General features: G+C 56.9%; 1 protein-coding gene across 4 annotated transcripts in view; it reads right to left on the bottom strand.

The window, feature by feature from the left end:
* MMP24 (matrix metallopeptidase 24) overlaps positions 1-13,063 on the bottom strand; it is a 352,153-nt gene that overhangs the window by 313,697 nt on the left and 25,393 nt on the right. The window contains exons 15-19 of one of the 4 annotated variants that reach the window (XM_050918605.1): positions 8,812-8,929; positions 7,307-7,476; positions 6,670-6,767; positions 6,455-6,561; positions 5,364-5,480 (exon numbers count right to left, since the gene is read on the bottom strand). The exons of 1 other annotated variant lie outside the window; for it this stretch is intronic. In XM_050918605.1, coding sequence (XP_050774562.1) covers positions 6,456-6,561; positions 6,670-6,767; positions 7,307-7,476; positions 8,812-8,929 — 492 coding nt within the window. In that variant the 3' untranslated portion in view covers positions 5,364-5,480; position 6,455. Of the gene's footprint in view, positions 1-958; positions 1,271-5,363; positions 5,481-6,454; positions 6,562-6,669; positions 6,768-7,306; positions 7,477-8,811; positions 8,930-13,063 lie in introns of those variants that run through there. 2 more of the 4 variants (XM_050918606.1, XM_050918607.1) reach the window with 2 other exon arrangements.

The raw sequence follows: 13,063 nt of genomic DNA on the forward strand, positions 1-13,063 counted from the left end.
GCTTTCCACATCACTGTACCCCTTTCAAGAGTCAGATTTGTCTTGCATACACCCAAGTTTCACCTCACTTAGAAACTGCTTGCTTACACAATTAGAGAAGTGTCACAACACTATTACCGAAAAATTGCTTACTTTCTCCTTTTTAACCTTGTAATTATAAATAAATCAATTGGAATATAAATAGCATACTTACATTTCAGTGTATAGTATATAGAGCAGTATAAACAAGTCACTGTCTGCACAAAATTTTAGTTTGTATTGACTCAGCTAATGCTTTTCATGTAGCCCGTTGTAAAACTAGGCAAATATCTAGAGAAGTTGATGTATCTCCTGGAAGACTTCTGTGTACCCCCAGTAATGCATGTACCCCTGGTGGAGAACCACTTCTCTAAAATACCTTCTCCTAAACACACATACCCTTTGAACCCACAAAAATAGAGAAATACAAACATTTCCCATGGACTACGAAAGCAGTAAATACCTATAGTACTTAACTAACTGAGAAGTTACCCCCAATTCCTCACATCCTGTGCTAAAATACCTTCAAGCTACTACCTGCACAAAGCAAATCACACGGGGGGAAGGGAGGGGGGGAATCACCTTAGTCTTAGCCAATAATTCTCTCTCAATTTCTCCCCATGAAGGAAACACCAATTTTTCTAGGGCAGATTCAAAAATGCTGACAGATCCCATCAGCCACCCCAGTCCCCGGGAACAGAACCACCCACCTAGGCTCGCCCCCACCACTAGAGCCTGCTGGCATCATCGCAACACCCTCAACCTACCCGCCGCCGGGCGGGGGAAGAGGCGCGACCTGCGCCAGCGCCCCCCGCCGAGGGACGGGGGGGGGCGGACCCCTCCCCGGGGCTCGCGCTCCCCCGCCCGGCGAGGGGGGGGAGGCCGGTCCCCGCTCCCTCACGCCGCTCGATGGCCTCAGGCCCGCTCGGTCAGCACCTACCCGGCCGCTGCTGGCTTCGGCGGCGGCCCAGCTCAGGGCGCAGAGCGCGGCCAGCAGGGAGCAGCAGGCCCTGGCCAGGCTCCAGCGGAGCCTCCGCTCCATGGCAGCTCCGGGGCTCGGGCCGCGCCTAAGAGCCACCGCACCTGCCGGGCCCGCCGGCCGCGCTGCTCTGCGCCTGCGCGCTCGCTCCGCGCGGGGCGGGACCGGGCCGCCACGCCCCCTCCGCGACCAGCGCGAGGATGACGGACGGGTGGCGTGTGCGCGCGGCGCGGCGCGGGGACTCGGACAAAGCGTGCGGGGCACCTCGCCCATTCCCGACAGCCGTTACCCTCCCCCCGCGCCACTGCCCGTAACACCCGCTCCACCCCCCCTTAGTGCCCGTAACACTCCCCCCGCCCCCTACCCCACCCCACTGCCTGTGTCACCCGCTCCGCCCCCTCCCCACTGCCTATTACCCCCGCCCCCACCCCTTGCCCGTAACACCCACCCCCCTGTCCGTTACCCGCTCCACCCCCCCTTAGTGCCCGTAACACTCCCCCCGCCCCCTACCCCACCCCACCCCACCCCACTGCCTGTGTCACCCGCTCCGCCGCCTCCCCACTGCCTATTACCCCCGCCCCCGCCCCCACCCCTTGCCCGTAACACCCACCCCCCTGTCCGTTACCCGCTCCACCCCCCCTTAGTGCCCGTAACACTCCCCCCGCCCCCTACCCCACCCCACCCCACTGCCTGTGTCACCCGCTCCGCCGCCTCCCCACTGCCTATTACCCCGCCCCCACCCCTTGCCCGTAACACCCACCCCCCTGTCCGTTACCCCCTCCACCCCCCCACCGCCCGTAACACCCGCTCCACCCCCCTTAGTGCCCGTAACACTCCCCCCGCCCCACCCCACTGCTTGTGTCACCCGCTCCGCCCCCTCCCCACTGCCTATTACCCCGCCCCCACCCCTTGCCCGTAACACCCACCCCCCTGTCCGTTACCCTCTCCACCCCCCCACCGCCCGTAACACCCGCTCCACCCCCCTTAGTGCCCGTAACACTCCCCCCGCCCCCTACCCCACCCCACCCCACTGCCTGTGTCACCCGCTCCGCCCCCTCCCCACTGCCTATTACCCCGCCCCCACCCCTTGCCCTTAACACCCACCCCCCTGTCCGTTACCCTCTCCACCCCCCCACCGCCCGTAACACCCGCTCCACCCCCCTTAGTGCCCGTAACACTCCCCCCGCCCCACCCCACTGCTTGTGTCACCCGCTCCGCCCCCTCCCCACTGCCTATTACCCCGCCCCCACCCCTTGCCCGTAACACCCACCCCCCTGTCCGTTACCCTCTCCACCCTCCCACCGCCCGTAACACCCGCTCCACCCCCCCTTAGTGCCCGTAACACTCCCCCCGCCCCCTACCCCACCCCACCCCACTGCCTGTGTCACCCGCTCCGCTCCCTCCCCTTGCCCGTAACACCCACCCCCCTGTCCGTTACCCCCTCCACCCTCCCACCCCCCCTTAGTGCCCGTAACACTCCCCCCGCCCCACCCCACCACCCGTATCACCTGCTCCGCTCCCTTCCTATTGCCTGTTACTCCCGCCCCGCACCGCACCGCCGGTAACACCCGCCCCACCCGCTACTCACTGCCAGTTAGCCCCGCTACGCCCCCTCCCCACTATCCCCCAACACCTGCCCTGCCCCTTCCCACTGTCCCACCCCCTCCCAGTTACCCCTGCCCCCTCCCCACAGCCCATTACCCCCACACACTGGTGGGGAGCAGTGGGGAAAGGCTCTAGAAGGTGTGGGGGGGCAGCGGGGAAAGGCTCTGGGGGAAAGCAGGGGGCAGTGGGGAAAGGCTCTGGAAGGTGGGGGGGCAGCGGGGAAAGACTCTGGAAGGTGTGGGGGGGCAGTGGGGAAAGACTCTGGAAGGTGTGGGGGGGCAGTGGGGAAAGGCTCTGGGGGGAAAGCAGGGGGCAGTGGGGAAAGGCTCTGGAAGGTGTGGGGGGGCAGTGGGGAAAGGCTCTGGAAGGTGTGGGGGGGCAGCGAGGAAAGGCTTCAGTATCTCTCCATCCCTGCTGCCAGAGCCTTTCCCTGCTGTCTCGCTCCTGCCAGAGCCTCTCACTGTCATGTTTAAGTAGGGTTGTCAGGTGTCCAGTTTTCTACCCGAACACCTGGTCGAAAAGGGACCTTTGTGCCTCTGCACTGCTGACGGGGCTGTTAGAAGTCCAGTTGGTGGAACAGTGGGGCTAAGGCAGGCTCCCTGCCTGCCATGGCTCCGCACAGCTCTCAGAAGCAATGGCATTTCTCCCCTCCAGCTCCTAGGCCTAGGGGCAGCCAGGGGGCTCGATATGCTGCCCCTGCCCCAACTGCCAGCTCCACAGCTTCCATTGGCTGGGAACTGCGGCCAATGGGAGCTGTGAGGACGGTGCCTGCGGACAGGGCAGCACACGGAGTCCGCTGGCTGCGCCTCCATGTAGGAAGCAGCTGGGGGACATGCCGCTGCTTCCAGGAGCTGCCTGAGGTAAGCGCCACCCAGAGCCTGCACCCTGACCCCCTCCGATGCCCCAACCCCCTGCCAGAGCCTGGAGCCCCCTCCCACCCTCCAAACCCCTCAGTCCCATCCTGGAGCCCCCTCCTGTACCCCAAACCCTTTATCCCAGCCCCAACCCAGAGCCTGCAACCCCCACCCCAGCCCTTATCTCCCTCCCACTCTCCAAGCCCCTCGGTCCCAGAGAGGAGCACCCTCCTATACCCCAATCGCTCATCCCTAGCCCCACCCCAGAGCCTGTGCCACCAGCCAGAGCCCTCACACACTCCTGCACCTCAACCCCCTGCCCCAGCCCAGAACCCCATCCTGCACTCTGAACCCCTCAGCCCCAGCATGGTGCCCCTTCTTGCACCCAAATCCCTCTTCACTGGCCCCACACCAGAGCCCGCATCCCCAGCTGGAGCCTTCACTCCCGTGCACCCCAACACCCTGTCCCAGCACAGAGTCCCCCCCACACCTTGAACCCCTAATTTCTGGCCCCAGCCCAGAGCCCATACCGCCTCCCACACCCCAACCCCCTGCCTCAGCCCAGAGTCCCCTCCCATACTCCAAACCCATCAGCTCCACTCCTCAAACCAGAGCCCCTTCCTGTATCCTAAACCCTTCATCCCTGGCCCCATCCCAGAGCCCTCACTCCCTCCCGTATCCCAACTCACTGCCTCAGCCCAGAGCCTGCACCCAAGCCAGTGCCCTCCCACACCCCAATCCCCCGAGCCAGCCCGGTGAAAATGAGTGAGGGTGGGGAGAGGGAGCAACAGAGGGAGGGAGAAATGGAGTGAGCGGGGTGGGGCCTTGCAGAACGGGCGGAGCATGGGTGTTCCCTTTTGTGGGAGTAGAAAGTTGGCAACCCTAGGTGTAAGTTCCACCCTGCGGTGAAGCTCCATGTACATTACACATTTCTGCCAGCGGTGCACCATGGAGACAGCTTCAAGGAGACATCAGACAGGTGGGCTGATCTAAGCTCCAAGGCTGAGGGCCAAGTGGTCTTAGCAAGGCCCCCCTCAGGGGCCATAGCCCAGCTATGCCCCTAGTGTGCAGAGAACAAGCAAATAGTTCCCAAACCAACCCCCACTCTCCAAGTCCTGCACACAACACTGCATACAACACTCTCCAACTCCTACTACCTCCAAGCACAGTCTGCAGCTATGCCCTCTGAAATGCAAGTTAGCTGCCTCTGTTTGCAGCAAGCACTCAACACCTAGCTAGAGGTTGAGAGCAGCCCCCCTTCCCAGCCCCAGCCATCCCTGGGGCCTGGCCTTTGTACAGTGCCAAGCACTTCTCAGGACACGGACAGCTTTAGTTCCTCCTGCACCATCAGGCATTGGTCCCTTCTGACTGCTCCCCAGCTGGCATTAAGTGCTCGTGGCAGCAGCTACTGGGGAAGGTACCCCGGCCCACCGCTAAGGCAAAGCCAGGGTTGGGTGGGTACTCTGCATTCCCTCCCTCCATAGCTGGGGTCAAGTTGGAAGGGAGAGCGCCAGATCAGGAGCTCTGAGCACCTCTCAGGCCTGGTACAGGGCAGCCCAAGGTAGAGGCTGCTCTGGTCAGCCCAGGGATGTTGGCTCAGCCACATGGGTGGGCTCAGAGCTGGCATGACTTGCAGTTGTTAACCCCTTGTGCAGATGCAATCTCAAGTGTTCCAAGCCATGTGGTGCACTGGGTCAAGGTGAGATTTGGCCCAAAAGCAGCATGGAGGAGGCCTGTAGTTCCCTGCCCTTGGAGACTGGCCTAGAAGCAGGAGATCCAGCCGCTATTCCAGCTCCATGGCTAGGAGGCACCTGCCCACTACCTGATGACCCTGCTAGCTTAGGGAGATACCTGGTGGTCCTTGCCAACCCCCTCACCTTCATTAAAAACGGTACCAGAGCCACAGGTCTGAGGGCCAAGGAGAGTTTATTTTGTTAACAGCTCGACAAGCTGGGAGCCAGGTGCCCAGTGCTGCCAGGTCCAAGGACCATGAGTTAGACCCAGAGCCTGCCATTCCCATACACCTGCAAGGAAAGAGACACATCAAAAGTGGGGCCAGCCCTGGGCCTGCAGGGCCTGCATGGGAGGAAGCAGCACAATGATGGGCTCTGCCAGGCTGGTGGGGTCCATGGGACCCAATCTCAGGGCTCTGCCATCTGCACTCTGCAGCGGGTTACCGAGCGCCTGCTGAAGGTCAGGCCATGACATGGGGCTAGCTTTATGACTGCACCTTGGAGCCCAGAATGGGAGACTTAGCACCCCTGCGCAGCAGGACCCATGCCCCAGAGGATGCTGGGAGCCCTACCAATGTGTGTCACTCCTGACTCCTTGCAGTCAGGGAGCTGGTAGGTAAGACTCATGGTGAGGGGACGACGCACATGAAGAGTTCCAGAGCAGGGAGAAGGAAGTGGCCTGCTCTAGGAGACTGGCCAATCAATCTGCACACACCCTGGCTGGTCTCCCTTGCTGCCACGCAGATCCAAGGGCCTGGGCTTCAGCTGCTCTCCTTCTGAGGCTTACATGGCAAACACCAGGGCATGGATCAGTGCAACCCTCTGTGCATCTAACTCCCCAGGAGTCCTGCCTGAACAGGGCAGAGCCCGGGGGGCTCTGGAAGTGTCTACACTGCGGCTGGGAGCGAGCCACCCAGCCTGAGCAGAGACTTGCGCTAGATCCACTCACACTAGTGTGCTAAAAATAGCTGTGTGGCCATTGCAGCTTGGACAAGAGCTCTGCTCTCACGTCACTCGACCCACTGGCTCTGAGCTTGGGAGCTAGTCTCTGCTGGAGCTGCTATGGCCACACCGTGATTTTCTAGCATGCTAGCTCGCTCCCAGCTGAAGTGCAGCACAGCCAGACATACCCTGCCGCACATGTCCCCAGCTCCCTGGGCTGGGAGCCACCGTCCCAGGCCACAGAGAGGTCTGGGCACCGAGGAAGGCCTGCACATTGGGTGGACGGATCCCAGCAAGTGCCCCGGGACCTGGGGATCACTTACCTCAACCCACAGGTCGGTGGGGCACTGATACCGCATTCTCCCCCAGCTGCTGCTGGGCTGAGACCCAGAGCATCTCTGTCAAGCGGTAGCGGCAGCGCAGAGTCAGCCTGCAGAGGAAGACGCTGGCTTAGCCAGGTGGGTGGGAACTTTAGAGTTCCCAAGCCAGTTGACACTGGCTGCAGGGACACTCCTCCCGGCCCCATAGCTGGCCTCACCTGTACCGCGAGTCCCGGGTGATGATGGGGGATGTGGCTGGGACCCCCTCAGGTACAAAGGTCACCTCATTCTCATACACCAGGTAGCCTCCTTCAAACTGTGCAGAGGAGACTGAGGGTCAGAGGGCAGACAGCAGCGAGGGAGGCTGGGATTCCTTGGGCTTCCCCCACCCCCGGGAGCTCAGCACCCAAATCTTAGTGAAATCCAGCCCGCTAGAAATGCCAGCCCTATGGAGTCACAGCTTCTGGTGCGCTCCCAGGTCTACCCACCTCCTTTGCATTAGGGGCACACACATCTCCCTGGGCAATGGGGCTTGGCTCAACTAAAACACAGGGACTGAGGAGAGCGAATCCAGACATCTGGGCTGGCCTCTAGCTTTGGTGAGGCTGGGGGTGGGAGGCCTGCACCCTAGATGGCTTGCTTTACAGACACCCAGCCTGCACCACCACCCTGCTGCCACCCCATGGCAAAGCCCTGCCACCATCCCAGTGGGCCCAGCATCAGACCATGACTAAGTGAGAGCTGCAGAGCCCTACAGCATTAGACCCACCCTCCTGTCACCAGATGCTCCTCCCCAGTCTCAGCTACCGGCCCTTCCCACCTCCAAGGGGAAAGTATGTGCCATGGGGGGCTCACCCGCCGTGTGGTCCCACAGGAGGCCAGAGAGAAGGAGAAGAGGGCCCGTGAGGAATCAGAGGCCACAGGGCCACAGTCTGGGTCCTTCAGGTGGGTCCGGCGTGGGTCAAGGGCAGGCTTGGTGTCCTGGCTCAGCACCATGGCCACCAAGGTGCCATTGGGCAGGCACACTGTGCTCAGGAAGGGTGTGAGGGGGAAAGAGTCAGGATCAGGCCCAGAGACCTCACCTTCACCCCTCATTCACCGAGCAGGAGCTACTGGGTCAGCATGAGGCTCTCAGACCCCTCTGCTGCCCCACAAATCCCAAGCATGGTGTGGTCAGCGCAGGAGGGATCTGTGACCGGTGTGGATAATCCCAGATGGGGCAGCCATTCCCCATAGGGTGGGGTTGGGGGCAAGGCTACAACCAGGATGTGTGGCCGATGGCTGCGTAGGAGGTGGGTTAAGGAATCTCAGCCCAGGCCCCACTGGCTGAGCCAGATCTAGAGGAAAAGGGATGCCTGTGCCACTGATCACTTTACCCCATTGAAAAAACAGGAGTACTTGTGGCACCTTAGAGACTAACAAATTTATTTCAGCATGAGCTTTCATGAGCTACAGCTCACTTCTTCGAATGCATAGAATGGAACACACAGACAGGAGATATTTATACATACAGAGAACATGAAAAGGCGGAAGTATGCATACCAACAGGAAAGTCTAATCAATTGAGATGAGCTATAATCAGCAGGAGAAAAAAACACTTTTGAAGTGATAATTAAGATGACCCATAGAAGGTGTGAGGATATGCGATCATGTGCCAGCAATGCCCCTCTGCCATGTACATTGGCCAAACTGGACAGTCTCTACGCAAAAGAATAAATGGACACAAATCTGACATCAGGAATCACAACATTCAAAAACCAGTGGGAGGACACTTCAACCTTTCTAACCACTCAGTGACAGACTTGAAGGTGGCAATTTTGCAACAAAAAAACTTCAAAAACAGACTCCAAAGAGAAACTGCTGAACTCAAATTAATATGCAAATTAGATACAATTAACTCAGGCCTAAACAAAGACTGGAAATGGTTGGGTCATTACACTAATTGAATCTATTTCCCTATGTTAAGTTCTCCTCACACCTTCTATGGGTCATCTTAATTATCACTTCAAAAGCTTTTTTTCTCCTGCTGATTATAGCTCATCTCAATTGATTAGACTCTTCCTTTTGGTATGCATACTTCCGCCTTTTCATGTTCTCTGTATGTATAAATATCTCCTGTCTGTGTGCTCCATTCTATGCATCCGAAGAAGTGAGCTGTAGCTCACAAAAGCTCATGCTGAAATAAATTTGTTAGTCTCTAAGGTGCCACAAGTACTGCTGTTCTTTTTGCGGATACAGACTAACACGGCTGCTACTCTGAAACTTTACCCAGTGGAATCTAAGGCCCAGAGGCACCCCCTGCCCACCCTCACAGGGGACATCCCATGCTCATGGCAGGGGGTCTCCACCCAGGCACTCACCCAACAACTGCCCAGTGGGGAAGGTGCAGACAACGGCGAAGGAAGCCAAGACTGAGCGAGTCTTCTTGTCCCGCAAAGAGAAATCCAGCCGAGCCGTCAGCCCTTGGAGGGAGATGCTCTGAGGGTGTGAGAGAGTGACTCAGGGGCTGAGCACCAGCCCTGGCACCAGTCAGGAACCCTCCCTGCCAGGTTCCAGCAGAGCCCAAGGCTTGGGAGAGGTCAGGCATCACTAGTGCTTGGGCTGGCTCCTGCCCCCATGCATCCTGAGAGCAGGAGCTACCCACAAGGCCTTGCTGGGGATGACACGAGGCAAGCTGGGACCAAGGAGGCAGCCACCCAGACCAGTCCAGAACTCCAGCGAGAGCTAGATCAGTGGGTTAGCCCAGTCCCCAGGGTGCCAGGCCCCCTACCCATTCTGTGGGGCACCAGCCCCTTCACCCCTATTCTTGGAGGAACCATGCTGTAGGCAGAAACTGGCTGCTTTATGGGACTTGGAGTCACTTCCCTCTCAGAGGCAATGAGTTTGCATGTTGGATTTTGCCCATCCTCCATGGCACAGTGGGGCAGGGGGAGATGTCACCCAACTATGGGTGCCTCTACCTAGGCCTTGGTGTGGATCTGCAGAGACTGTGGCTTATCATCGAAAGCCAGGCTGGGGAGACCAGCCAGTGTGAGAGGTGCTTTCTCTTAGAATCTCTCAGGATACCGGTGAGAGAGCTACAGGAGTAAGTGGCTAGGCTGAGAAGCATCCATGAACACAAGCAAATCCTTGAAAACTTGCATATAGAGATCTCCAAGGCTGAGGAACCAATCCAGCTGGAGACGACTGCAGTAGCACCCAACAGGACAGGAGGAAACGGCTCCTTCACACAGAGAAATCTGGCTGCTAGTTACTTCCGGCAGTAGGCAGTCCTCCACTCTGGCTCCCAACCCCCAGCCATAGAGATGACAAACCAGTATTCTGCCCTGGCAATAAAGGATGAGGAATCCCCTGCAAAGATGAAGGAGGCCAAGGCTGCAAGGATCACACCCATCACTCCGAAGAGGAATCAAAGGGTGATGATGGTAGGTGATTGCGTTCTAAGGGAGACAGAGAAATCCATCGGCTGGCCTGACCTGGCATCCTGGGAGGCGTGCTGCCTTGGGCCTGTACCTGAGATGTTATGGAGTGATTGCCGAGGATCATCCAGCCCTCTGACTATTACCTCATGCTGCTCATACATGTGGGCACTAAGAATACTGCCAGGTATGACCCAAAGCAGATCCAGAGTGATTACAGGGAGGGAGAGTGAAGGACTTTTGGGCACAGGTGGTGTTCTCATCTATCCTTCTGGTCAAGGGCAGGGGCCTGGGCAGAGACAGACACGTTCTGGAGGTAAATACATGGCTAAGCGGATGGTGTCACCAGGAAGGCTTCAGCTTCCTCAAGCATGAGATCCTGATCTGAGAAGGACTGCTGAGCCCAGATAGGATCAACCTATCCAGGAAGGGGAAAAGTATGTTCAGATAGAGACTGACTAACCTAGTAGATGGGCTTTAAACTAGATTCAACAGGGGCAGGAGACAAAAGCCCATAGGTAAGTCCAAACATGGAGCTGTGGATGAAGGGTTGGAATCTGGGGGAAACATGGACAATCATAGAGGGGCAAAGGACAGACAAGAAGGGATATTGAGGGGAAATGTAATGAACACCTGAGATATCTGTATCCTAATGCAAGAAGTATGGAGAAGAAACTGGAAGAACTAGAAATACTTGTGAATACTCACAATTACGACATAACTGGCATCAGAGACTTGGTGGGAGAATTCCCATGACTGGAATGCTGGTATGGAAGGGTTCAGCTTGTTCAGGAAGCACAGGCAGAGAAAAGGAGGAGGTGGTGTTGCCTTGTATATCCAAGATGTATATGTCTGCACTGAGGCTGAGATAGAAGTGGGAGGCAGACCTGTTAAGGGTCTGGGTAAGGATCAAAGCGGTAAAAAACAAGGATGGTGTCATGGTAGGGGTCTACAACAGACCACCAAAGCAAGAAGAAGAAGTGGCTGAGAGTTTTTTTAAATAACTAATGTGACAGACCCAGGCCAGTGGGGTACAGGAGTCTGGTAGAGGGTAAATATACTGGTCACTGAATGAGTAGTTTTCTGTTCCCTGAGTGACCAGAGCAGGGGCTGCACTAGAGTATTCAGGAACCTGCTAGAACCAATTCAGGCAGACAAGATGATTAGAACACCTGCAGCCAATCAAGGCAGGCTAATCAGGGCACTTGGGTTTAAAAAGGAGCTCACTCCAGTCAGGGAGGGGGGAGCCAGAGGAGAGGAAGTGCGTCTGAGGAGCTGAGAGCAAGAGGCACAAGGAGCTGAGAGTGAGAGGGTGTGCTGCTGGAGGACTAAGGAGTACAAGAGATATCAGACACCAGGAGGAAGATCCTGTGGCGAGGATTAAGAAGGTATTTGGAGGAGGCCATGGGGAAGTAGCCCAGGGAGTTGTAGCTGTCATGCAGCTGTTACAGGAGGCACTATAGACAGCTGCAAACCACAGGGCCCTGAGCTGGAACCCGGAGTAGAGGGCGGGCCCAGGTTCCCCCCAAACCTCCCAACTCCTGATCAGACACAGGAGAAGTTGACCCAGACTGTGAGGAAGATCACTGAGGTGAGCAAATCTGTCAAATAAGCGCAGGACCCACCAAGGTAGAGGAGGAACTTTGTCACAACTGGTGTTAGAGGTGGGATTTGGTGTGCACAGCGTGGCAGAAGGAGAGTGATTTTAAAAAAAAAAAGTAGAGGGTTTTTTTTTTCCACCACAATGGATGACCTAGTATGGGCATTGATACAAGCTACGGCGGCCCAGCAGGAGCCTACCCGTGTCCAGGCAGCTGCCCAACAGGAGGCAGTGCGGCTGTAGCAAGAGACTAATCACCTACTGATGGACCAGGCTTCTCAAGACCAAGCTATGTTGCGGGAACTGGTAAACCAGGTAAAGACCCTTACAGAGCTGAACCGCGGCCATGATGGGACGCAAATCATGCGGGCCAGCCATTGGCTGCAAAAAATGACGTGGGAGGATGAAGTAGAGGCATACCTTCTGGCCTTTGAGAGGACAGCCCTACAGGAGGCCTGGCCTCGAGATCAGTGGTCTGGCATCCTTGTCCCATTCCTCTGTGGGGAGGCCCAGAAGGCTTACTATGATCTCCCTGAAGAGGCTGCAGCACACTACCCCCAGCTGAAAGCAGAGATCCTGGCCAGATCTGGGGTAACAACTGCAGTGCGGGAAGAGGGGAGAAATATAATAGAACATGTAATACAGATGCAAGACCGGAAAGCCCTATTGTACGGGAACATTTGGAAAAGGCAAGGAGGCCCAGAGAAACTATTACAATCGCCAGGCAAAAGTCCAACAGTTCCAACCAGGGGATCGGGTGATGATGTTGGTACCCACAGCAGAAAGCAAGCTTCTGGCCCAATGGCAGAGGCCCTATGAGGTGGTTGAACCCGTGGGGGAAGTAACCTACAAGGTGCAGCAGCCAGGACACCGAAAACAAGAACAGATTTATCACATCAACCTTCTGAAACCCTGGCATGCACAAGAGGCATGCATAACTATCTAGGAAAACAAGCCTTCCAAACAGGTGAGTGTGTCTCCTGATTTAACACCAGACCAGAAGAATGAGGTGTCTGAGATGATCTTCCGGAACCAAGATGTTTTCTCGACAAAATCAGGTCGAACAACCGAAACATATCACCACATCGTCACAAACCCTGGGGCCAGAATAACAATGAAGCCCTATCGGGTGCCAATGGCCAAAAGGGAGGAAATAAAAGCAGAAGTAAAAAAAATGCTGGAGTTGGGGATCATCGAAGAATCCCACAGTAAGTGGTCCAGCCCAATCATGCTGGTGCCCAAACCTGATGGCACCACAAAGTTTTGCAACAACTTCCGGCGACTAAACAAAGTATCCCAGTTCGACGCGTACCCCATACCTCGCATAGATGAGCTAGTGGATCGTCTGGCAAATGCCCAGTACTTGACTACCCTAGACTTGACAAAGGGGTACTGGCAGATTCCCCTTGCAGAAGACGCAAGGAAAAGACTGTGTTCTCTACACCAGAGGGTCTTTTCAATCTACTGTCTTCCCTTTTGGACTACATGGAGCCCCAGCTACTTTCCAGCACCTCATGGACAAACTATTATGCCCGCATAATATTATGCTGCTGCCTACTTGGACGATGTGGTCATTCACACCCCAGACTGGGA

The sequence above is a fragment of the Gopherus flavomarginatus genome, chromosome 11, assembly GCF_025201925.1.
Source record: "Gopherus flavomarginatus isolate rGopFla2 chromosome 11, rGopFla2.mat.asm, whole genome shotgun sequence".
In the NCBI taxonomy this organism is placed as follows: Eukaryota; Metazoa; Chordata; order Testudines; family Testudinidae; genus Gopherus; species Gopherus flavomarginatus.